The following is a 23,472-nucleotide window of genomic DNA, read 5'->3' as shown; positions in this document are numbered from 1 at the left end:
ACCTGAGAACTTGTGAGGAACGCAAATTCTCAGCCTGCCCCACACCTGCAGAATCAGAAACTGGGGGTGATCCCCGCCATCAGGGTCTTAACAGACCCCTCAAGGCGATGCTGATGCCGCTTCAGCTTGGAGCCAATCGCTGCGCAAGACTGCTCTGGGAGGCCCCTTCTACTTAAATTTTCCCCCAAGTCTCTTCTGTCTTCTCCTCCTCTCCCCCTCCCCTTCCCTCTTCCCCCTTCCCTCTGTACCCTGGCCTGTCCTCTCCCCAGCTACCAGGAGCTGCCGAGACCCTTCCACACCCAGGGTCTGCTGGGAGCGTGGCGAGATGATCCCTCTGCCTTTCATAAGGGCCAACGGGGATCCGGGCCTTACCCAAGGGGTGGCCATCACGGGGATGTTACGGGGAGGCAAGCAGAGCGGTGGCCGGCAGCACCCTCACCCCCGTCCTCTCTCCCAGCATCCCAGGTGGTGGCCGCCTGCCCACCCTGTGCCAGAAGAGCAGAGGGCCAGATGGGCCCATTTCCCTTGGGCCCCCTCTTGGGGCAGGGCCCCTGCTGCTTCCCCTGGCATCCATCAGCCCGGAGGAAGTTGGCACGGCTCACAGCTGTGCTCGACAGACAGCACTTGTCTATTTCCTGTCTTCCCAGTGTTTACAGAAAGCAGGGGAGCTGGAGGCCAGATCAGACGTGACCGTGCTACTTATCCGCTGTGGGACCTTCCTCGTGCAGGTCGTTCCCCTCTAAACCCCAGTTTCCTATTCCATGAAATGAGATCTGTAGTGCCAGCCCGGCTTAGCTCCCAGATTTGTGGTTGCTTTTTACCCGAGCCCTTGGATGTAGATGTGCTTTGCACACTCGGAGGCACTTTACAAAGGTGGTTGGTACCACCTCAGTGCTGGCGAGGGCGGACCTGTGCCTCGGGGAGCCGACTCTCCTGGTTAGCTTGGAACTTTCCTGGTTTCAGCACTGAAAGTCCCACATCCTGGGAAACCCCACAGTCCCAGGCAAACCAGGACAGTTGGTCTCCCTAGCTGTACCCCAGTGGCTTCCAGACACTCAGCTTTGCCAGCCACACTCCGCTGCTTTTGCCATATGGAAAGTGATCCCTTCCCCGACCCTGCCCTCCCAGAAGTTAAGGCATCACCTACCTGACTCCTGACCCCCTCGACCTTTGCTGATCGCATGGACCTTATGGCCCTGCCCTCACTTGCAGCTCACTTACGTCTCTGGGCATCGACCGATGGCCTGGATGACCCACCACCCAGATTCCAGCTGAGCATGTCTTTATTAAATCACATCTGCCATTCGTTTACTTATTTGCTCACTGGATAAATACTCATCAGACCCCGACTGGGTGCCTGGTGCGGACAGGCTGAGCCACGCCAGCTCTGCCCTCATGGCGCTTACATTCTGGAGGGGTTTTCTGCCTAGAACGCCTAACTGGAACCAGAAGGATGCCCTTCCTCAACCTCTCCCTGGATCCAACAAAGCTCCTGGTTCGTCCACCTGGCAGGTGTTGAGTACCTGCTCGGCCTGGGGGTGGTGCTGGGAGCCGCGAACAATGTCGGCCGCTTTCCTAGCTCCCGTTAAGGGGCTCAGGGTCTCCTGACTGTCCCATGAACCGGCCAGCTCGTTCCCACCCCTCAACTCTTCTTCTCAAAGTCCAAATTCCATCCTGTCCTGGCCCCATGCCCCCTTCTGCACAGCCTTTCCTGCTCATTCCAGCCCCTCTGTGCACAGTCCTGCCTTGCCGTGGGCGCGTCATCTGGAGACCAGGTCCTGCAGGAACATTTCTTGAGCGTTAGGTGGGGCCTTCCTCCTGAACTGGACTCGCGGAGGGGGCGGGGGCCACAGGGCGCCTACGCATCTGCCTCCCTCCGTATGCCTGGAGCACACAGTAGGCTTTCAGGAAACGCTCCGAACGGGAGGAAACACACAGATGTGAATTTCTCAGCTGGAAGAACCTTAGGAGACATCGAATCTGGCAGATGTATTGGCGCACCTTTGGAGGAGCCTCACCTGGCAGGTAGGGCAGCACCTGGAGGACACCTGCAGCCCCACCAGTAATTGTTGGGGTTTGGAGGGGTCAGTAAATATATCCCTCTTTCCTTCTGGAATTTGGGACCCGCCAAAAGATAGAGACAGAAGTGGGACAGATAGAGCACGTGGCTTGGGTGCTGCTGGCCCCGCTCCCCTGCACGGGACCCCGTTCACAGGCCCGGCAGCTACAGGCCCGGATCCAATGACCTAAGATAATGAGTCCATTGGGTTTTACTCCTGGCCCTCGTCCTTTGTGTCACCTGGTCATTGTATCTCCATAAGCAAGTGGACAGTTTACCTTTCAGTTTCCAGAATCTTTGAGCGTGGTAGAGCCCCCGAAGTTCTTTTGTTCATTTATTCTGCAAATAATTATGGTGCACTTGTCTGGACGAGAATCCTTCTTAAGTATCAGGGATATAGTCGTAGATAAAACAGTCCTGCCCAAAACATGGTCCTCCCCTCGTCATGCTTAAAGTCAAGGACATTTTCAGAAAATTAGACACCAGAAACTCTTTCTGTGTTTCCATTGTCATTGAAAACTTCCTGAAATGCCCTTTTGCATTCAGGGAGCCTGGACAACTCCCTTTTTGGAAGTTAGGCTTCTGCAGACCTTTCGGGTCCTAACTCAGAAGCTGAGCATCTTAGGACAGGTGGTTGTACTTGACCCTACAACTCCCACTGCTCACATGTAAGAAAATAAGAAGCCATTGCGTCAGGGAGTCTCTTCATTGTTTGCTTATTTGTCCTCCAACCTAAGCCAGAATCCTAGTTAACTGGGCCTTGCAGCTCGCTGGGACCTGGCTAGAGGAGGTTTGATTGTGTGTTTGGGCAGCTGCAGGAGTGTTTGAAATGACCAGCAGCTCCTCTCCCTTCTCTTCCTGCTGGCCTCTTGGTGTCGGCATCAGTGAGTTCCCCCAAAGGCCATGTGTCCCTGTGTGACCATCTCCCCAAGGTGACTGGGCTTCTGTCTGCGGCCAACCCTGATGACCATGGGCCAGAGCCCCACCCTCTTGCTGTCACCAAGCCAGTTCCTCCCTCCTGCTTACTGGGCTGACTTGCTGGTTCTGTTCTCTGGGTTCTTTTCAGAGACTTACTGTTTGCCAGGTGGACAAACCAGTGTTCTGAGTAGTCGTGCACTTAGAGGCACCCTAGCTTCTCCCCCACTCCCATGTCACTGAAACACTGTAAGGTTCTCGTCACTTACGTGCACTCGTGAAAATCACGCAGGGGAGCCTGATCTAAGCACTCCTGCTTTGCAGGGTTGCCTGCATTAAGCAACCAAGATAAATTAGGTACATTAATCACCTCATTTTCCAGATGGGGTAACTGAGGCACAGGGAGGTTAAGAAACTTGCCCCAGGCCGTAAAGCCAGGAAGCAGAAGAGGTAAGATTCGACTCGAGTCCAGCTGGAGTCCAGCTGGAGCCCACAGTGGTCACCACCCTCCTGTCCCTGCTGCAGCATCACTTGTGTCCGTCCTGAACTGTGGCAGAGTCTGAAGTGAGGAATAACAAAGGGACTCTGTCCCTGAAGGTGCCAGGCCCAGCCCTGGTGGGGAGCTCCTTGTGGCTGCCTCCCTGGGCTGGGCAGGGTCCTTGTAAAGTGTGAGGGTCATGGGGCAGCTCTGCAAAGTCCAGCCAGAGGCTCAGGTGTGGTGTGCTCCAGGTGTGGTGTCACTGACACAGCCTGTCTTTCCCAGTGCTGTGGGTTTCCTGCTTCTCCTGGCATTAACGTGTTAAAGATAACAGAGGTCATAGGAGGGTTTGGCTACTCTCTCTGTTCACCCTGTGAGCTACGGAGGCCTGATCACCAGCACTCGGGGTGGCATCCGAGGCTCAGAGAGTTTCATGCTTAGAGCTTGATAGCTATTTGTTAAAGAAAAAAAACTAGCTTTGTATTGTTTGTACTTCTTAGTTTCCTACTACCTTCCCAGAGAGTCATGTAGTTACAGGAGTATTTGAGTTGCAAATGATAGAAACACTACTGGAACTGACTCATAGAAAGGGAAATCAGTAGCTCCCCCTAACTGAATTGATCAGCGGTAGGTCAGGCTTCAAGCGTAGCTGCATCCAGGGGCTCAGATGATGTCATCTCCCAGCTTTCCTTTCATCTGTTTGGGCTTTATCCTTTCTAGTGGCAAAAATGACCCCTAACAAGTCTAAGCAACGTTTATCTTTCTTGGATTCCAGTGTAGAGAGTCCTTTATTCCCAGTATTTCTAGCAAAATTCCCAGGACTGACTCTCATTGGCTTAGCTTTAATTATGCAACAGCTCTGAGCCAATCACTTAGTCCAGTAGGCAGGAATGCACTGATTGGCAGGCCCAGATCATGTGCCCTTCCTTAGAATAGGTTGGGGTAGGGGTTGTGAGCTTCCAGGGAAACGCACTGGCTGATGGTGGGGTATCAGGCAAAGGAAGGTCAGGGAGAGTATTCATCCTGAGGAATGGAAGCTGGGAGGCAGTTGTACAAGCTGTTCTCTGCAGAATGGGAGCTGACTCCTTCAGCCAGTGTGTTTGTGTGTGCCCCTCGCTCACTAGGTGTTGTGAGATGCAAAGGAAAGCCTTAGATGTAGATGCTACCAGTTAATTATTTTGCAGGTTTTCTTGAGCACCTACTGTGGGCCAGGCCCTGTTCTAGACCCCTGTGGTGGAGCTAGGCTTTCTCTTTTGTCCGTTGTTCCTTCTGTGTCCCCTTTTCCTTCCTTCTCTATCTTCAAGAAGCAGCTGGACTCTTGCCGTCTCTCATGTTCCTTCATAGTCTCCTGGGCATAAGTCGTCACGACCCCTGCTTTTTTTTTTTTTTTTTTTTTTTCCAAATCACACCTGTCCCAGGCGGGCTTGCAGGAGGACCCCTGGACCGTTGGCTTCCTGAGTGTGGGGCCTGCGCGGGATTGGTTTGAGCACCCCACACACAGCGTGCCTGCTTCCCTGAGGGCCAGCATACACGCGTGCTGTGATGGCCCCCTCGGCAGCCTCCTGCCACGTCCCTGGTATTGCTGAGTGCGCCGAGGTCAGCGGCAGCAGCGAGGGCTTTGGGCCCTCCAGACAGCATCTGGCTTCTCTCAGCCTTCCCATAGGAGTCAGATTTTCTGGGCTGCATCGCTTGGCCATCTCCCTGGAGAGCGCTGACTGCTTCCCTCTGGAGATGACCTGAATTCATGGCATACCCAGCAGGAAGATGCTACCTTCTCACAGCAGGGTAGTGAGTGGGCAGCCTGGGAAGCTAAGAATTTAGCAAAAGGGCATGGTTGGCCTGCCTCTGCACCTGGTGTTGTTTAGGGCGTAGGTGCGGGCTCCCTGTTTCATTCCATATCAGTCCCAGGAGGAGAGCGAGGCTTCACACTAAGACAAGTCCCCAGACCTGGAGCCCTAAAGGTAGGGACATTGGAGACTGTGTACCGAGTGCTCGGGGCCATGGAGCCAGACTGCCTGGGTGCAAATCGTTCCCAGCTCCTTAACCCCTGTGAGCCTCAGTTTCTCCATCTGTAAATTGGGGGCGCTAATCCTATCTAGTAGGGTTTTGTGGGGATTAAATGCGATGGCCCGTGCACAGGGCTTTGCATGGTGCTTGGCGCGTAGTAGGTGCTCAGGAAACATCATTTATCTTAGCCTAATGCCGAATGGGCACTGGAGCAATACAAGGCTCACCGGAGAGAGGCCAGTTTGCACAAGTCCAGGGTCAGTGATCCGCAGGAGATAAAGTCTTTGGAGCAAAGGTGAGTCTTGTTGAGGAGACATTTTTGGAGATGGCATCTGCTAGCGCTTTGCTCCCCAACTCAGAGGCAGCTGTCAGAGACTCACAACTTGTGAGAAGCCCACACCGGGGTCTTCAGGGACACTGCTTCCTCTTCCCAAGCCTCGGGTTCCTCATCTTGGAATGGGAATGAGGGAAGCCACCCGGCAGAGCCTGGTATACAGTGGGTACTTTATTAATACGTCATCTCAAATACGCTTTATTAATACGTCATCTCAAATGGGTTGCAAATAATAAAATGATGTTTGGGGAGCGTGGGGTCTGGCTGGTGTGGGCAGTGCTGGAGGTGCCTTTCCATGGAGTGGGGGGGGGTGTGTGGGAGGGCGTGTGCCCACCGGGCACTCTTCTGCCTGTTGGGATATTGAGTCCTGGCCATGACTGAACTTTTACTTCGTTCTCCATGGCACGCGGTACAGATCCGGACACCGTGCCTAGCAGTGAAGGGAGGTACGTGGTTAGGGAGTGGGGAGCAGGGGCCTTGGGGAAGGCCTAGGGCTTCATCCCCTCACAGCATCAGGACTGCCAGGTTCAATGGCAGTGGCTGAGCCTTCACCCAGCCTGGCCAGCCCCAGAGAGGGCCCCGCCTTCCGCTGCAGGGTTCCCTGGCAGGGGTGTGCCAGTGTTTCAGAGCTTACACCGCGGGCGCTCAAGTCAAAGGAGGGCTGCTTGTGAAGGCACAAAGGCAACCTCGAGAAGCCCAAGGCCAGCCACGTGGGGTCTGGCGCCAATGCTGGGAGCCTGGAGCAGTGCCCGCTCACTCCGTCCCGCCCCCTAGGAATTTCCGAGGATTCTCCCTAACTGCCTGCCTCGCCTTACTGCTCTGCCGGGGCGTCTGCTCTTGCAGGACCTTTCAATCTCTGAAATGCCTGGGAGACAGAGAATCGGATTGGTCCCTGCCTCATCAGTAGTCTGCAAGACCCTGGGTCAGGTGACTAATCAATCATCTGCGTGTGTCAGGGCGGGCGGGCTCCCTGTATGCAGTATGGAAGGTGGTTAACTTAGGGAAACAGACTGCCCCATCGAGTCCCCGGCAGGTGTTCCTCCTGAGCTGGCACCCCTGCAGGGACTGGAAACGTACTTCCTCTCTGGCAGCCCTTACGGTCTTTGATTTGTTTGAAGCATTCACTCACTGGTACATTGAGCCCCAAGTTGATCTCTTTGTAGCATCCACCCTTGGCCCGTGTCCTACCATTCGAGGATCTTACACGCTGAATCTATTTCCTCGACACGCCAACCCCGCTGACGTGAGAAGACAGCCGCCGTGGCACGTGAACCAGTACACCTTCCTGCACCAGCTTCCTTTCTCTAAGCATCTTTTTTCCCAGCCAGGGCAGAGCAGGTTGTGCTGCGGAAGTTGGAGGACAGGATGTCTTGCCGTGGTGCGCCCAGCTTGACTAGCCTTTGACTCTCATCTCCCACCCGGAGCCCTTTGTGAGGGCAGAGAGAACTTCTGGAGGCCGAAACTTCCCTTGCACATCCAAGGGAAGAATGTTCCCCAGACTGAGCCGTGTGTTCCTGGCTCTCCTGATGTTTCTTTAAGAGGACTCTGCGGGAGCCTGAAGACGTCAGGCGGGCCCTCCGGGCAGCAGGCAAGGAGAAAGGGAGCTAGGAACTCCATGGAATGCTCTTAGGGCAGGTGGGGCCGACACAGTAGCCTAGGCCAGGCCAGGGCTGTGGAATTGGGCTGCAATTCTGCACCCACCCCTGCGCTGACAGCTCTTAGGTCAGAAGGAGCCCCAGAGACATCCAGTGACAAGTTCACATACTCCTTTTGGGATCCGTAAACAGCGTACACGGCCAAACGAACAGCAGTCGCCTCTTGGCAAGAGGGTCCTGTCGACATCTGCCTGTAGCCAAGGGGTTACAAAAAGAGGAGGGTGGACCGAAAAGCAGTGCGTTAAATGCCAAGCCCTTGAAAAAGGAGATTGAATTTCTCTGCCTGGAAATGTTTAACTTGAGTCAGCCGCCTCCCTTCCAGACCAGGCCAGCCTGGGTTGGAGGTCTGGTTTCCGCCCCGCCACTTCCCCCAAATTAGCTCTTTGCAGGTGTGCGTGCAGAGCAAACGCTCATTTGGAAGGAGATTTATAGGTTTCTCCAGAGACAGGAGCAGGAACAATTTCCTGGGCAGCGGGGTTATCCTGGGTTAATTTTCATGATTATGGAAAGGATCTTAGCTGAAGACTCTTGGGCCCTGCCTGCCCATGGTCTCTGCTGAAATCCGTGCTGTCTGCTCACCTACATGAGGGCCAGAGGGCCACTGTCCCCTCGTCCCCTGCCTCCTGGGTTTGGGCTTCACCGTCTGGGGTCTCCTGGCTGAAGAGTAACCGGAGCTTGCATGGGGATTCCTGGAATGTCGGCAGCTATCAGTAGCTAGCCTGATAGCTGTGCCGTCTGCCACCAGGGAAGGAGTGACGTCACGGGCCTGGCTGGCGAGCCACCTGCAGTTGCAGAGGGACGGGACAGCAAGTCCACAGCACACGGGACTTTTTCTTGTTACAAGTCGAGTCCCAATGCTGCCACCTGCTCCTGGTTAGGACACTTGCTCCTGGTTAGGACACCTGCTGCTGGTTAGGACACCTGCTTCTTCAATCGGCTTATTTTCTGCTGCTTGGCCCAACCGTGGAAGCAGTTCTGAAGCATCCACAAAGTGCGGGGCATGTGTGTGTTTTGTGTACACCCGCACTGGGCCAGCCCTGTACACCCCGCCACACGTATCTGTTCTCCTTCCCCTCAGACAGCCTCAGTGATCCACACTGTTTCAGGTGTGTCAGGAAAGATGTGTGTGAAAGGCCCAGATATTCCAGGTTTGAAGTTTGTGGACTGGGGAGAAGAAAGAAGAAAGATCTAGCAGTTCCACCCACCAGAGTAGGGCAGGAGGAGGCTGGCTTATGAGAATAAAATACAGTTGACCCTTGAACGACATGGGTTTGAACTGCTCGGATCCACTTAGACGTGGATTATTTCAATAGTAAATGTTACACGACTGCACCATCTGCGGATAGCCGGATCCACCAGGATACGGAGGGCAGACTGTGAATTACACCCCGGTTTTCGACTGTGTGGACAGTGGGCGCCCCTGTCCCCTGAGTTGTTCACGGGTCAGCTGTCTATAGAACAACAAAAAGTCTCTGACCTGCCCCAGACCATTCACATCCAGTGTCACCGCTCTCATTCTGTTCGTTCCTTTATTCAAGCTGGACGCTTTGATTCCGCCATGGCTGAGCCTAGAACCTGCTATTCTTTAGTTGGAGTCATTTTCTCTTGGGGTGCGGGGGAGGGGCGTGGAAGAAGACGGCGTCCAAGAAAAGCAGGTTTGGTCTTGAAAGCACCTCTGGGCAGGGGAGCATGGTCCTAGGAGAGCCTCAGCCTGCTCTAAGGGTTCCCCTGCCCCAAGCTCATGCCCTGGGCTCACCTCAGCTCTGTGGGCGCTTCTTGGGCTTAGCTCGTGGGTCAGGGCTCTTCTAGGTGCCGTGGCACATGATACGCGGCTCCTGCCAGGAGCTGCTCCAGAAAGACCTAGAAGGATGCCGTTCTGTACAAGAGATTTCCTTGTCTGGGCTGACAGGGTCATTTGTATTCTCCGAGGATGACAGCCTAGGCTCTGGTCACCATCAGTGGAAATTCTGCCTCGCCTCTCTGTCCTCCTACTTATTTTTAAGACCAAGGGGCTGGGACACGGCTGTGTGTTCTGTCGAACTGGGGGTGAGCCGTGAACGCGTGCGCCAGTGTCGGTGGCGGGGGCAGTGTGGTGGTGGCGAGCCATGGGGTTTTTCCAACTTACATTTTTCGAATAGTTTTCTCCTCTGCACTCCCAAGAGGCTGTACGCGGAGTGCAGTAAGCGTTTGACCTTTGTGAAATGGTGGAGAGGGCCAGACAGACGGGGGAAACGTTTGGTGGCGAGCTGGCGGCAGCTCAAAGCAGGAATTCAAGCTGCATCTCTGCCTTTCTCAGCCCGTAAACAGGCGAAAGTGAGGGGGGCGGGTGGCAAAAGAGAGGGGGCTTCGTGCTTCCAGACTAGGATCTCGTGGGCCACTTCCTCAGCAACAAGCCCCCAGCTGCTGGGAGCCCCACTCGGGAGACCTCTCAGCAAGGAATGTTCTACCTGGAAGTTCAGGTCAGGTTTCCAGGAGAAGCCCCTGGGGATCCAGGGACAAGGCTGCTGGGCAGGGGCTGGTCTCAGAACCAGAAGGCAGTGGCTCCTGGGAGGGGGAGGGGAAAGAACCAGCTGGCACATAGCGCTTGGCCTGTGCCAAGCACGGTTCTTTTATGGGTTCGGTCCATGCGTGTGTCTATGTGGACTCTATGCGTGTAGTCACTCATTTCATCCTCACGACAACCCTGTAAGATGGGTACTGTTATTGCCCCATGTTACAGGTAAGGGAACTGTGGCAGAGAGAGGTTAGTAAGGGACTGGGACTCAAACCCAGACCAACTCGCCCCCAAGGTGTTTCCGGCCACTTAGACCACGCTGCCTCTCAGCCCAGGTGTTCAACGAGCATCTGTCAAAATCGGAAGTCAGATACGCGGCTTATGCGTTCAGGTTGCGTCTTCCCACGCAGGGAGAAGTTCTGTCTACAGATGTAGTAACTCAAGGACTTGAGTTTGCCCTCTTCATCCCACTGCTCTCCCTTCCCCCCCAAAAAAAACCCATTTTCTGTGTCTTGATTATATATTTGGTTCATAGACAACACTGCTGAAACTCCCCAGGTGAAATAAGGTCACTTTTCTAATTGATTTTGTTCATTTTAAATCCTGAAAGTTGTACTCTGATGGGAGGAGGGACACAGTCGTGGGGCCCCCATTGGTCCTACTTTGAAGTCTCAGAACCGGTGACTGCAAAGGCCTCTGGAGACTAGATGGACCACTGCAGAAGCAGGGGTGCCCCGGGCCCTTTGAACAGACTGAGGACCTAGGAGGACGGGAATGGACCAAACAGTCCAGAGAGGCAGGGGTGTACCCAGGAGTCTGCACAGGTGGGGTGGGAGGGACTCAGGGGGGACCAAGGTAGGAGAAGTGGGCCCAGGCCTCGCACACCTTAGAATCCCTGCGTGAGTTGGCTGAGGGCCATGCCTTGGGCCTTAGTTGGCTGCCCCTTAATGAGGACAATAAAACCCACCATCGTAATCTTGCCAGGGGTTTGGGTGATAAACATAAGAGGAAGAGGTGAGAGCACTTTGAAGAAAAAGTTAAAAGCACTGTATTCAGCTTAACAATATCAGCCGGAATGCAGGCAGCCTTCTGCGTGTGAAAAGGCCGACTAGTTCCACGCCGGGCAGAAGGCGTCCCGCCGGCCTCGCTCGCTGGTGTGCCTCGTGTGCTTCCACTTGAGCTCTGTCTGTTAGGATTTGGGGTTGGGGAGCCCTGGGGCACAGGAAAGAAGAGCATCCTGACAAGAGGTGTCGCAGGGGGAGCCAGGCAGCCCTGGTGACTGTGGCCCTTGGGCAGGCCTTGAGTCTCTGCACTTCAGTCTCATCTCTAACACGGGCATCGTGCCACCCTCCAAGGTTGCTGGGATGCGTGCCCAGCACGTAGAGCTTCCCCGGTTCCTGGGATGCCGAGCACGGCTCCTGGCCTTCCAGCTCTAGGTTGTTGAAGTACAGGCACGCCGGAGACCCAGTAGGGTTTCCTGTGACCCAGCCCACGTGGCCCGGCACTGCTGTTTCTCAGCCCAAGGTAATTTTTCAATTAACTCCATTGGCTGGAAACCGGGGCGCCCTTGGAGTGTGGGAAAGCGTTCCAGGCCGGAAGGGGCCTCTCCTCTGCCCCCGCTGGCTTGGGGCTTGGCTCCAGAGGGAGGATCCAATTTCACATCAGGACACCAGGACGTGATCCCAGTGCCCCTCTGAAAAATCCCACATGGCGCCTGCTGGAAGCCCCTGTGGGCTCTGCGCTAGCGGCTGGCCTGTCCTCCTCCCCTGCGCCCTGCAGGCTCCCCGACCCGGGTTCCGGCGGTGAGAGCCTCCAACGGTTTCATTGCTGACTTTATCGCTAAACAATTTAGAAAGGCGGCCCTGCCAGCTTTCATAAGTGAAGCATTTGAAGTATGCAAAGCATATTTTATTCTTTCCTGGAGCAGCTGCTCGGTGGGGCTGGAGAATAGTCAGGAGCGAGTTACATGGATCCGTGGGCCGCCCTGCAGCTTGCAGGCTCCGCGGCCTTGGGCGCCTCCCACTGCAGGAGCCCAAGACGTCCTCTTCCCTCTCCGCCCCCTCCGTGGGGTCAGGCATCCTCTCGATGGCATCGGAACTGGCTGCCAGCATCGGCTGAGGGCTCGCTCTGTGCCAGGCCCCTTCTTGTCACAGCAGCCCTGAGAGATGGATACTATCGTTACCTTCATGCCTCACATGAGGACACAGAAGTGATCTGCTGGGGCCCAACAGCTACTATAAAGGACAGAGGCAGGATTTGGTGCCGGAATCACTGCTCTTAGCCGTCACTGTGGTGGTTTTGTAGGTGAGGAAGTTGAGGGATGTGGAGGTCGAGACGTAGCAGGAGACGCCCATTCTTAGTTCGCCTTCTGAAGCCACGTTTGAGACAGTGAGTCCTCCAGGTTTGCTGTTTGTCCAGGTTGCCACCTGGACTTGGTTTAAATTCTTCTGAAAGCCCGGATCTGTTCGAGATACAGATCTGAAGATGCGGGAATTTCAGGCTCGCCGCCCTCGTGTGCTGGCGATGCTAGGAGAGCCCCGGCTGGGCCCTGGTCGCCCACTTCCCTTCTCTGTGTAATTGTTTACATCTGCGGGGGCCTTCGGCATGTTGAACATGTTTCGAAGCATTTAACCCCTGAGTTGACTGATGCCCAAGAAAGGCTGAGCAGAATGTTCCAGCCAAAGCACGTTTCCAGTTTGCTTCCAGGTTATAGTGGCCAGTGGCCTAGCAGTCAGGGCTGTAGATTCCAGACACCTTCCTTTGGGCCTCAGTTTGGCCGTCTATACAATGGGGATATAAATGTCTGTCTTCCCCCCAGGCTTCTTAGGAAGGTAGCTCTCCTGCTGGGAGCCAGGCCTTGGAGAACCCGATCTCTGACAAGTGGGACAGGCAGCTTCAGTCTGCGCTGTGCATTCTGGTAATGGGTGGAGAAGGAAATTGAGATGCAGGTGTTTTGCTGCTGACTCAGACTCGGGTGGGAAAGAAAGCAAGGTCCAGGCTGTCCCCCTGCGGTCGCAAGGCCTCGGTCAAGTTGCTTCCTCCTGGTTTGCAGTGAGCTTTGTGCTCGCCGCATGGATGGGCTGCCGTGTCACAAGTTGGTGGGTGTAACCAGTGCTGCGCCTTCTTTCTTTTTCCTCTTTGTGTTTTGGTAATTTTTTTCCCCCGGAGGGTGGAGAAGAGGGAGGAGGGGTGGGAGGAGAGAGTCCTGCGTGGTGAGGGCGGAGAGGGAAACAGGCAGTGCTGCCAGTGGTCACTGTCCCTCTCCTGGATTTGTTCCTTCAGGAGCCAAGCCTTGGGGACGGGAGAAGCTTGTGGTGAGCGCCAAGGCTGGGGGACCCGGTTGTTTTCACCAGAGTTCGAAAAAAGGCCCAGTTCCAGCCCTGGCCCACTCTTTGTCCTGGAGTTTAGTTTGAGAAATACGCACAGCATGGCATTTAGGGCTGGGCGCCTAGTCCAGTTAGGAACGTGAGCTTTGCAATCAGACAGACTTCTGAGTTGGGATCTGCTGTGCCACCAGGACCTGCTCTGTAACCTTGAACAAGCCTGTCCACCTGTCCTGGTCTCCGTCTCTCCACCTCCGTGTGCATGTGCAAAATGGAGAGAATGCTAGCACTGCTCCCAGCGAGAGAATTCAGTGGTCCGAGGCTTAGGGCCAGGCACATAAGTCAGCACCCAGACGGGACCCAGAGCCCTCAGGCCGAGGAAGGCTGCGGGGTCAGTGCTCGCAGACCTCTTCGGGTGGGAGAAGAGGAGAAAGGCTTATTCGGGTAGGAAAAGTCTGGAAATGGCCTTGAGGCAGAGCTTGAAAATTTGTGCCTTCCAGGGTTTCAACCCAGAGGGACTGGTCACTGCAGTCAAAGAAAAGCTAGAATTAAAGCACACGTGGGAGTAGGTGCTCGCTGGTTCTGTGGAGGTGAATTCCATTGTCCGTTTTGCTTGTGCGGTTTCTGCAGGACAGTGACACAGCTTAGGGTGCTTAGCACATAGCAGGTGGCCTTTAAGTTTCTGGGGATGCTGGGCACCCAGAAAAGGGTCCCTGACAGAAACCGTTTATCAGGATTCTTTTACAGTTGCAAGGGATAGAAAATGCAACTCAAACTGGCTTAAGAATGTGTTGGTTCACACAACTGAAAAATTCAGGAGTAGATCCTGGCTTCAGGTGTGGTGTGATCCAGGACAACAAGGATATTATCTGAATCCAGTCTTTGTCTTGTTGGCGCTCCCTTCTTGGTGGCAGGGTGGCCGCTACCGCCTCCTGGCTCCAACCTCGCATCCATCATTAAAGAGGGCGGCTCCTGGTCCAGACTCTGACCCTGATTGGACTGATTTGTGTCATGTGCTTCCCCTCCTAAACCAATCACAGTGGCCAGGACAACTCAGCTCTCTGATGGGCCAGCCTGGGTCTTATCTCCACCTTTGAACCATGGGCTCTGGGGGTGGGTGGCTCCCCAGAGGGAAATGGAGGTCCTCGTCTGAAAGACTGGAGGCATAGATGTCGGCTGAACCAAAAAGTCCGGGGGAGATAATGAAGAACTTTGAAAAGGTGGGATGAGCCAGCATCCCAGGGGAAGCAGTGGCTTTAAGGCTCAACTTGATAAGAGTGTTAAGATTCCTCTTTGCACCAAGAGGGTATCCCAGGACAGCTGCTGTCAGCCCACCCGACTCGAATGGGCCCCAGCTCGCTGCTTCTAAGTCCCAAGGGAAACTGTGTTCAATGAGGGCCAGGGGAGGCAGCTGGCCCGGCCCTAAGGAGAGGCCAGCCCTTTCCTCTCCCATCACTCCTGCCCAGCAAGCAGATAGGAGCGGGCTCCTCAAGGCCCCCAAGGAGGCCTGGGCACCTGGCTTTGGGACCAAGCAGTCACAGCCTGTCTGGGACTCAGCCGCCCTTTCCACCCCCAGACAGATGCTGTATTTGGGGGTGCACATTCCTTCTGGAGCTAGAATCACCCGCTGAGTGACTGTTGCAGACCCCCGAGGACCGTGGGGCTCCTACTGGCTGTCAGTGCATGGTGACATCAAGCCACACGCCCAGAAAGCCTGCCAGAGGCTGTCCTTTCCGGGCTTGGGGAGCAGTGGACACAGGAAGCGAGGACCTCCAGTGACAAAAGGGCACATTCTAGGAATCAGGCCAGGCCGCCTGCAGGGACCACGTTCCATAGCGCAGATCCTCAGGTTTGGCTCTGCCTGAGAACTAGGGAGCTGCGTGCTGGAGGTTGGCGATGCCTTCACTTCCCCAGGCATCTCTGCTTTTGAACCTGAGACTGGCACCCTTCCAGGGCTGGTGCCTGGCACACGATTATTCCTGAGTCAGTGCTTGGCGAGGGATGGTCAAAGGACGCAGACCCCTTCCCGGAGAGGATTGGATTCCCGGGATGTGGAGCTGGGTGGGCAGAGCTTCCCGTGGGAAAGGCGGGCCCCCCCAAGATTGTGGAAAAGGATTAGCTTGGCAATCGGGCCCAAGACGAGTCTGGCTGAAAGGTATGTTTATGGGACAGCTCTGCAGGAAAGACGGGTTAAACAGCACCTAAAAGAGAAAACAATTACTGTGAAATACGAGAAAAAGACAAAGCCTGCATCACCTGGTGCCTGCCAGGCCCTCCCCTACCCACCTGTAGTAAGAATTACCAGGCGGCTCTCCCAGGCCCTGGAGCAGCCTTGGAATTAATACTGCTGAGGAGTGCCTGGGCGTTGTTTGAGAATCTACTTGTATTTGGTGAGTGCTGTATTGTGTCCCGTCACCCCCAAAGCTTTCAGTGTCAGGACCACATGACAAAGGCCCAGAGAACACGGAAATCTCTAGCAAACCATAGACCTAGCTCTTGTCTGCCTGCCCCTGGCCCTGTTCCTGGCCTGGTGGGTGTGTCTCCACATACAGGGGGGATGGAGGGAGGGATGGGAGAGTCTACATCCCTGGGAGAGCAGAGGTAGACCAAGAGGGCTATTTTCAGCTCCCCACGCACAGACCAGGCTGGAGGGGAGCCTGGGCTGGGTGTGAGGGGACCAGACAAGCAGAAGGAAGTGATGTCAAGTCTTCCCTCCCCCATCTCAGAGGCCCGGCCCTGAGGCTGCTCTTCCCAGGCTACGGTTCCCAGATTTCTCTCTCCACAGACAAACCGTTACATTCAATCAAGTCCCACCTGGCTGGATGTCCCTGTGGAATCCCAGTCATTTACAAAGCCTCGAGGAACCTTCGGGGCTGAGTCTAGAACCGAGGGCTGCATTGCTGCCTCTGCTGCCGCTGCCCTGGGCTGTTTGAATCCAGCACTCCTGTCCCTCCTTGGCTGTTGGGTCAACTTAGCCAAGAGGTTCTGCGATCTCAGGCCTTCCAGGCTGGGGGAAGGATGCAAACAGTGGTATCTGTCCCAGGAGGGTTTGAGGGCCCCCTTGTAACTGCGGGCCCTGAGAGGACACATAGGCTTTGCCTGCCTTGTGGGGCAGCTGTACCGCAGGAGAAGAGGTCGAATAGAACTCAGTAGTGACCAGAAAAGACTCTGCAGCCAGACCACCCGGGTTTAACCACATGTTTTCTCCATGCCTCAGTTTCTTCTGTAAAGTGGGTGCATCACCTTGGGTTATTGGGAGGATTGAGAATTGATGGTGTGAGGATTTAGAACTGTTCTGGCATGCACGAGTGACTCAGAAAGTGTTACTGTTATCACCGTGATGATGATGAAGAATGAATTCAAGAACAGAGGGAATGCAACATAGGAATGCGGCTGCCTCTCTCTCCATGTGCTCCCCCCGCAGAAAGGCAGAACAGAGGAGGTGCCCTTAGGCCGCTGGTGAAGACCCTCACCCCCTCAGCCTGGGACGTGGGCTCTGCCAGCGACCCCCTCTCTGACTCTGCCTTTTCAGGACTCCCTTCCGCCATCAGGTACTGGCTTCTTGGGACACGAATACATCTGGTTCTGTTTAGTCTTGGGGCCTGGGAGCCCATCTCTTACGGGGATTTGATATGAATCATTGTACCTCAGTCTTAACATTTTAACCCTCCAAGAACCATCTGATTCCTAATTTTTAGAACAAGCATCATCCTAATGTTCTGAGACTACCACCTGGACCCGATTTGGCAGTGAGGACAGTAACGGCAGTCCCGGCAGCAGTGGTGGCTTTTGAGCGCTCACGGCCTGCCGGCCGCTGCTGGACCAGCCCATGGCGGGGGGCTGCACGACCCACAGGCTGACCTGGGCTCCGCCCCACACACCCCCAGCACCTCCGAGCTCAAGCGGGGTCACTACAGCCCTGCGTGGGTGTCATGAGGATCCGGTGAGATGAAGCCTGTAGGCCAGTGGGTGGCATCCCGCACAAAGTCGGGGCTCAGAACATGGCAGTGCCGTCAGCCATCGTCTCTGCCAGAAAGGGTGTTTGGACCAGAAGCGAACCATGACATCATTAAGCAGAGCGTCGTGTCACCTGGAAGTGACCTCCATCCGGCCAGGGCCAGCGGGGCATGGTCCAATTTGTCTGCTGCAGGGCAGGTATAGCTCAAGTGAACGGAGGTTGTCCACAGAGCCCGGGGTTGGACTCAGGCTCCCCTTTTCCTGAGGCCTGCTGGAGGGCAGGGGGCCGGTGAGCTCGGTACCTGGATTTGGGGGGAATATCTATAAAAGTGAGTGAATGGGAAGCCTGAACTATGTTACTGCTATATATGTATATATGTGTATGTTTTTAGGTATGATTTCCTACAGCAAAGTGCACAGGTTTTAAGGGTACCATCTGAGTTCAGAGAGTTTTGACAGATGTGTGTTTCGCTGTTTATTACCCACGACAGGCAGCCAGGGACTGTCACTCCAGCCTGCCCTCCCTTCGGAGCCCCCTGTGCCCTTGGTCCTGCCTTTGCCCTGCAGACTGGGTGACTGTGCCTTCTCTGTCATTTAATCCACCCCTTCCGGGTTGGGAGGCCCACAAGTCTGGGCTCCCAGGTTCTTGGGGCCAAGGCCTCTCCTCGGAACATCGGGGAGGTTTGCCCTTTTCTATAATAATGATCTTGACGAGCTCCATATGACCCCCATTTAGAAGCTTCTGGAATGTTTCCACTTAGATGATTACTTTGTTAAATGTTTACTACAGGCTTGGGAGACTGGTCTTGGCTCCAATTTCAGATAAACTCAGAGGTCACTTGTCCTAAGGTCAAATAGCTGGGAAGCGGGGGAGCCGGGACTGAGCCCCGGTGGCGGACCCAGACCAGCCTGGCCCACCTCCGCCCCACCCCGCACTCAGCGCCGTCCTTGTGTGGTGCCTGCCAGGAGCCCAGCACTGGGCTGGCGCTGGGCGTCAGGTGTGAGCAGAGCAGAGCCCCTGCTGGCTCCATGGCCACATCCTTCTCCAGGAGCTGCGTGGGAATGGTGCCCCGGGGAAGGGCCATGCACGGAGTGGCCGGCTCCCTGTGACCCACCTCCATGTGGGAAACAAAAGCAAGCCCATACCTGCTGGGGGGCACGCCTGCCTCCCCTGCCATCCGTCAGGGCAAGCCTGCGGCGGCCCGTGGAGTTTGTGGCCCTGTCCCCCTGCAAGACAGTACAGTGAGGGACTTCCCTGGGGGTCCGGTGGCTCAGGGTCCGCACTCCCAATGCAGGGGCCCCAGGTCAGGGAACTAGATCCCACATGCAGCAACTAAGAGTTCACATGCTGCAACTAAAGATCCCACGTGCCGCAACTAAGATCTGACGCAGACAAATAAATAAATATTAAAAAAAAAAAAGACAGTACAGTGCAAGAGTTTGGACTGGGGTGGGTGCCGGAGCTAGACCGCTCTGACTCTGCATGACGCTGGTCAAGTCACCTAAATCCTGTGCCTCAACTTCCCCACCTGTTGAAGGGGGTGATGATAACAGGACCTACTTCATGAGGTTATTGTGAGGATTCACTAGTTATCGTTAAGGAGTGTAACAGACTCACCACAGAGCCTGGAGCACATACCATGTGCTCCCGAAGTGTTAGCAAAGGAATCATTGTGATACACGGTGGTTACAGTATTATTGCTGTTCGGACCTTTGGCTTGGGAAGGCCAGACTCGTAAACCGGCGACTCACCGAGTGAGCTCCGAGCCTCTCGCTGCCTGTTCACGCATCCTGTTCTTGGACGGTGCCCCACAGTCTCGGAGAGTAAGTGTTTTCCTTTGTCTTCTTCCTCTCCCGCCCCAGCCCTGTGAGCTCACAAAAATTAAGCCAGGAAAGGACTTGTCGCAAAACTGGGGGCTCTTCCCCAGGGCTGGGAGCGGTCACCTCCCTCCTGTGCTGTGTGGATTCCTCCACAGTCCCCACCTCCTCCTCCCACTGCCCAGAATTCACAGCTGAGGTGGCCGCAGGGCAGACCCCAGAGGTGCTGGCCCTCAGCAGCCACCTGAACTTGATCTCAGCCGGTAGCACGCGCTGCCGTGCTTGGTTCTGGAGAACTGGTAGATCAGCAGGGAAATCAAAGGCTCTCCTGTGCCAGATGGCCCTGCCCAGCTGGTGCTGCTCCAGGTCTCGAGACACAGGTGCAGGGCTGAGCTGTGCTCGCCAGGCCCCAGGCTCTGTTCTCTCCCCTTGGCATCATTTTTGCTCCCTGTGCGTGTTGCCTCCTTGTTACAACGTTGCTGCCACAGCTCTAACCACAAGTTCACTTTCCAGACAAGAAGGCACAGAGGAGGCAAAGCCCTTTTTTCTTAAAGGGCAGTCTTCCTCAGGGACTTTCGCCTACATCTCATCAGCCGGAACTGGGTCACACAGGCAACTCTAGCTGCAAGGGAGGCCAGGAAATGGCATTCTAAAAATGGCGAGCACTCGCTGCTCTAACAAACAAAAGGAGATGTGCTACAGAGGGGCAGGGTTAGGGTCTCCGCAGCTCCCTCTGTCACCTGAGTAGGTAAGCCACACCCCCTTGCCCTTGGGAAGAGGCCTCTGAGGGCTTCCACTGTGTGGCCTGCCTCCTCCCCCCAGGGCAGCATCATTGGTAACTGCTGGCTTCCCCGGGAGTGGGAGAGCCGCTGTCTCCCAGGCAATGCTTACTTCCGGCTTCCATGGCCTAGAGCGCTGCCGGGTTTGTGGCTTCTTTGGCACCAGGCCCTTTTACCACCACCGGCCCCCTGCCCTAGGTCCGTGGTTGCCCAGCGTCGGCAGAAAGGTATGCAATTGATCTTTCCCTTTTGTGTCCCTGGGCCAGGGCCAGTGCGGTTCCTCCAGGAACATGGCTCCTTCCCGAGGAACATGGCTCCTTCCCCAGCAGCTCTCCCGCCTTTGGCACAAGGCTCCCTCCTGTCCGTGTGTCTGCAGCCCGCGCTGCACCAGGTGCTTCACAAACCCCGCTTCTTCCCTTCCCCACCTCGTGCCCCTGAACGAGCCCTGACCAGGAGCTCCGTGCCCCGACAGGGTGGTCTCTGTGCTTTTGACATGTGACGGGTGTGCCTGAGGAACTGAGTTGTTTGTTGTGACTAATTTACGCTTAAGTAGCCACGTGTGCTGGTGGCTGCCTCACTGAGCAGTGCAGCTGTGGACCAGAGCAGGGACCCCTGTCCCACCAAGGGGAGAAATGCACAATCGGTAGCATTCATCTAGATTCCTGAAGAGTGCATCCCTCTAAGGGCACTGATATTATGAAGGCCCAGAGAGGGATAGTGACTTGCCCAAGGTCACACAGCAAGGTAGCAATCCCTCTGAGACAGCAACCCAAGTCCTCCAACTTTCACTTCTTCATTGCTTCTGAGGAATGTGGTCGCTCCCCTCTGTGAGGGGAGGAGGAGTTGGGGGCACGAGGGCACACACAGCATTCTTCGTGCTTAGCACGTTTAAGTGTATTACCTGTGAGTCTCATTCCCATCACTCCCATTTCACAGGTGAGGCCACTGAGGCCCAGGGAGGGGAAGTGCCTGTGAATGGTCCTGAAGCCTGTAAATGGGCTTCAGTCTTGTGAGGCTCTCTGTGATTGCAGTCCCAGGGCTGTCACCCCTCTCTGCCCCTGGAAGGGTCCAGGCTGTGCAAGGTCTAGTCCAGCCAGGGCAGGTGCAGTTAGTAAGCTTGGACAAGGCTCTCTCTTTTTGTGGAGTTGTTTTTCCAGCCTGGTCTCCTAAGACTTGGTTCCTGCAGGACATGTACTTGGTATCCCGCCCTCCTGCTTCTTCAGAGCCTGACTCAAGGGGCGGGGCCTGGGTGTCAGGTACACCTATTAGCAACGTGAGCGCAGGAAAAATTTGCCTTTGCCACTGTTAGCTCAGGATAGGGGCACCCAGCCCCGTCTTGCTCTCGTCCAAGAGCAAGGGGCAGAGGAGGCTGTGCCAGGCTGCTCTGTGCCTTAACCTCCTTCCTGCTGTGAGATAATTTAGTGACACAGCCCTTTCTCATGATGGCCTCGTTTCATTGCAATGGAAGTAGGGTTGCTGGATAAAACACAGCATGCCCAGTTACACTTGAATTTCATATAAACAACAAATCAATTTTTAGCATAAGTATGTTCCATGCAATATTTAAGACATGCTTATACTAAAAATTATTTGTCGTCTATCTGAGATTCAAATTTAACTGTGCACCTGGGCTTTTTGGGTTTGTTTTGCTTCGCTTTGTTTTATTTTGCTAAATCTGGCAACCCTAAATGGGTGACACTGTCCCCAAGCAGTGTACATGGCAACTGAGAGCCGGAAACATCATGGGGCTTGCTCAGGGTCACGACAAGTCCCTGGCCAGGACTGGATTTGAAGCCTGGTCTCTTGGAATCCTCTGCCATTTGCATAGACAGCAAACAACCTCAGTGGCTTCCTCTGGGCAGTTTAAGGAAGCCCAGAAGTCATGCCCGTAAAATAAAATCAAACAGCCCTGGCTTCCACTTGCCTGGCAATGTAAATATAAACGGGGATGCTTAGCAGTCACTCACACCTTATCGTGAAATAACCGTTTGGTGACAGTTGAGTGGGGACAGGCCCCGGCAGGATGGGTGACTGGGGAGAGTTGATGAAGGAGGATGTCTTGGTCCGTTTGGGGTTGCTAGAACAAAAGTAGCCAGTGGCTTATAAACAACAGAAATTTGTTTCTTAAAATTCTGAAGACTGGAAGTCCGAGAGCCAGGCATTGGCAGATTCCGTGTCTGGTGAGGACGCTCTTCCTGGTTAATAGACAGCCGCCTTTTCGCTGTGTCTTTTGCTCCACCCTCATGACCTCCCAAAGGCCTCACCTCCAGGTACCATCATCACATGGGGCACTAGGTTTCAACATAGGAATTTTATGGGGACACAGACGTTCAGTCTGTGGCAGGAAGCAAGAACGAAAATTCCAGAGTCTTAAGGACTGCTAGAGACGGCGAGCCAGGGCTGGGGGCACAGAGTGGTGGTTGAGGTTAAGACCTTTTATGATCTGACCCTGTTGCACCTCCCCTGGCTTCCGTGCTCTTCCTCACCTGTTACTGGTCACGGGTTGCCCAGGGGCCTTTCCAGCCTTCTCGCCTTTGCTCGTACTGTCCCCGCTGCTCACTGCCCTGCCATCTTCCGAGGCCCATTTCAGATGTTCCTGTGCTCCAAGCACGTGCCACACCTGCTTTGCATTATGCTTACCTGTGTGTGCTGCTTCTACTTGCTGGAGATTTCTCGGGGCCAAGGGTGTTCCCTTCTTTTTGAACACCCTGCTCCAGGCCTGTCTTATAGGCGACCTGCAAATGTTTGTCTGGAATGAGGGCAGGGGAGGGGCCCCCAATGCAAACCTCCTACTTTGTAGTTTTGCTAAGAGACCTGGGCAGTTCCCAGCCCGCACTTGAGTCTGTCCATGTCAGAGCAACCAGGAGGTCCCTTGCAGACAGCCTGCCTCCCCGGGGTGCAGGTTTAGGTTTCTGCAGTCCGTGTTCACTGTGGGGTTTGGGAGCACCGGCCCGAGGGGGGGACCTGTCTGGGACCTTCACCCAGGGGTCTCCAGTGCCTTCAGCGGCAACTGGCTTGGGGCAGGTGCCCATGAACTCTTGCTGGGTGGACGGATGGCTGGAGGAGATCATTCGATTGTCGTGTGTCATCATATAGTATTCAGGGCACTTGAGGCCCCTCAGCGAATGAGCTAGAGCAGAGCTACCCGGCCTGCTCTCGGGGAGCCGTGCCCACTGGGCACGCACACGGTAACGCGTGGGTGGGCCTCCCACATTAACGAGGGGTTTGGGGTGCGTTGTCCAAACTGCTGTCAGAAGTGGACCACGGGTGAGGGCCTCTTTAGGGCTCTTGAGGTGACAGTAGGGCTGAGACTGCCCGACAGGGAGGAACCTGTGAAGAAGGAAGGAAGCTCTTCCAGCGGCTCTGAGGCGGGACAAGTCTAGCCCCTTCCAGAACTGCAAGTCCCCCCGCAGGTGGCCTGAGGGAGGCCTCAGATGGGCTGATGGGGCGGGAAGCCAGGGAGGGTTTTCAGTGCAGGAGTGAGGTGGGACGCCCTGCACTTCAGGCTTTTGTGGGGAGGTTGGGTGGGGGTCAAGGGGCTGGGAGGGCAGGGCGGCCTCCCCTTGTGCGGGTGGCAGCTGGACCCAGGGGGCCTAAGGGGAGGCGGTTGAAGTAGACGAGAGAACAGGGGCTGGAGCCAGTGCCGCCCTTCC

General features: G+C 55.3%; 2 protein-coding genes across 5 annotated transcripts in view; both read left to right on the top strand.

Annotated features, from left to right (window-relative positions):
* Window positions 1–23,472, top strand: part of LOC113622177 (kazrin) — a 421,388-nt gene that overhangs the window by 313,800 nt on the left and 84,116 nt on the right. The gene's annotated exons all lie outside the window — the stretch shown is intronic.
* On the top strand, window positions 1,092–18,561 carry LOC113622178 (uncharacterized). Its single transcript, XM_027110110.1, has 2 exons — window positions 1,092–16,816; window positions 16,964–18,561. Exon 1 carries the CDS (start codon window positions 9,270–9,272, stop codon window positions 10,194–10,196), a length of 927 nt encoding a protein of 308 aa, XP_026965911.1. The 5' UTR covers window positions 1,092–9,269; the 3' UTR covers window positions 10,197–16,816; window positions 16,964–18,561.

The sequence above is a fragment of the Aethalodelphis obliquidens genome, unplaced genomic scaffold (assembly GCF_003676395.1).
Source record: "Aethalodelphis obliquidens isolate GAN/ISIS:26980383/991018 unplaced genomic scaffold, ASM367639v1 scaffold9, whole genome shotgun sequence".
Classification (NCBI taxonomy): Eukaryota; Metazoa; Chordata; class Mammalia; order Artiodactyla; family Delphinidae; genus Aethalodelphis; species Aethalodelphis obliquidens.
Note: the sequence above shows the minus strand (reverse complement) of the source record. Positions and strands in the feature narration are given on the sequence as shown.

Coding starts and splice junctions, on each gene's coding strand:
- LOC113622178 (XM_027110110.1), top strand. CDS start 9,270: ATGATACGCGGCTCCTGCCAGGAGCTGCTCCAGAAAGACCTAGAAGGA.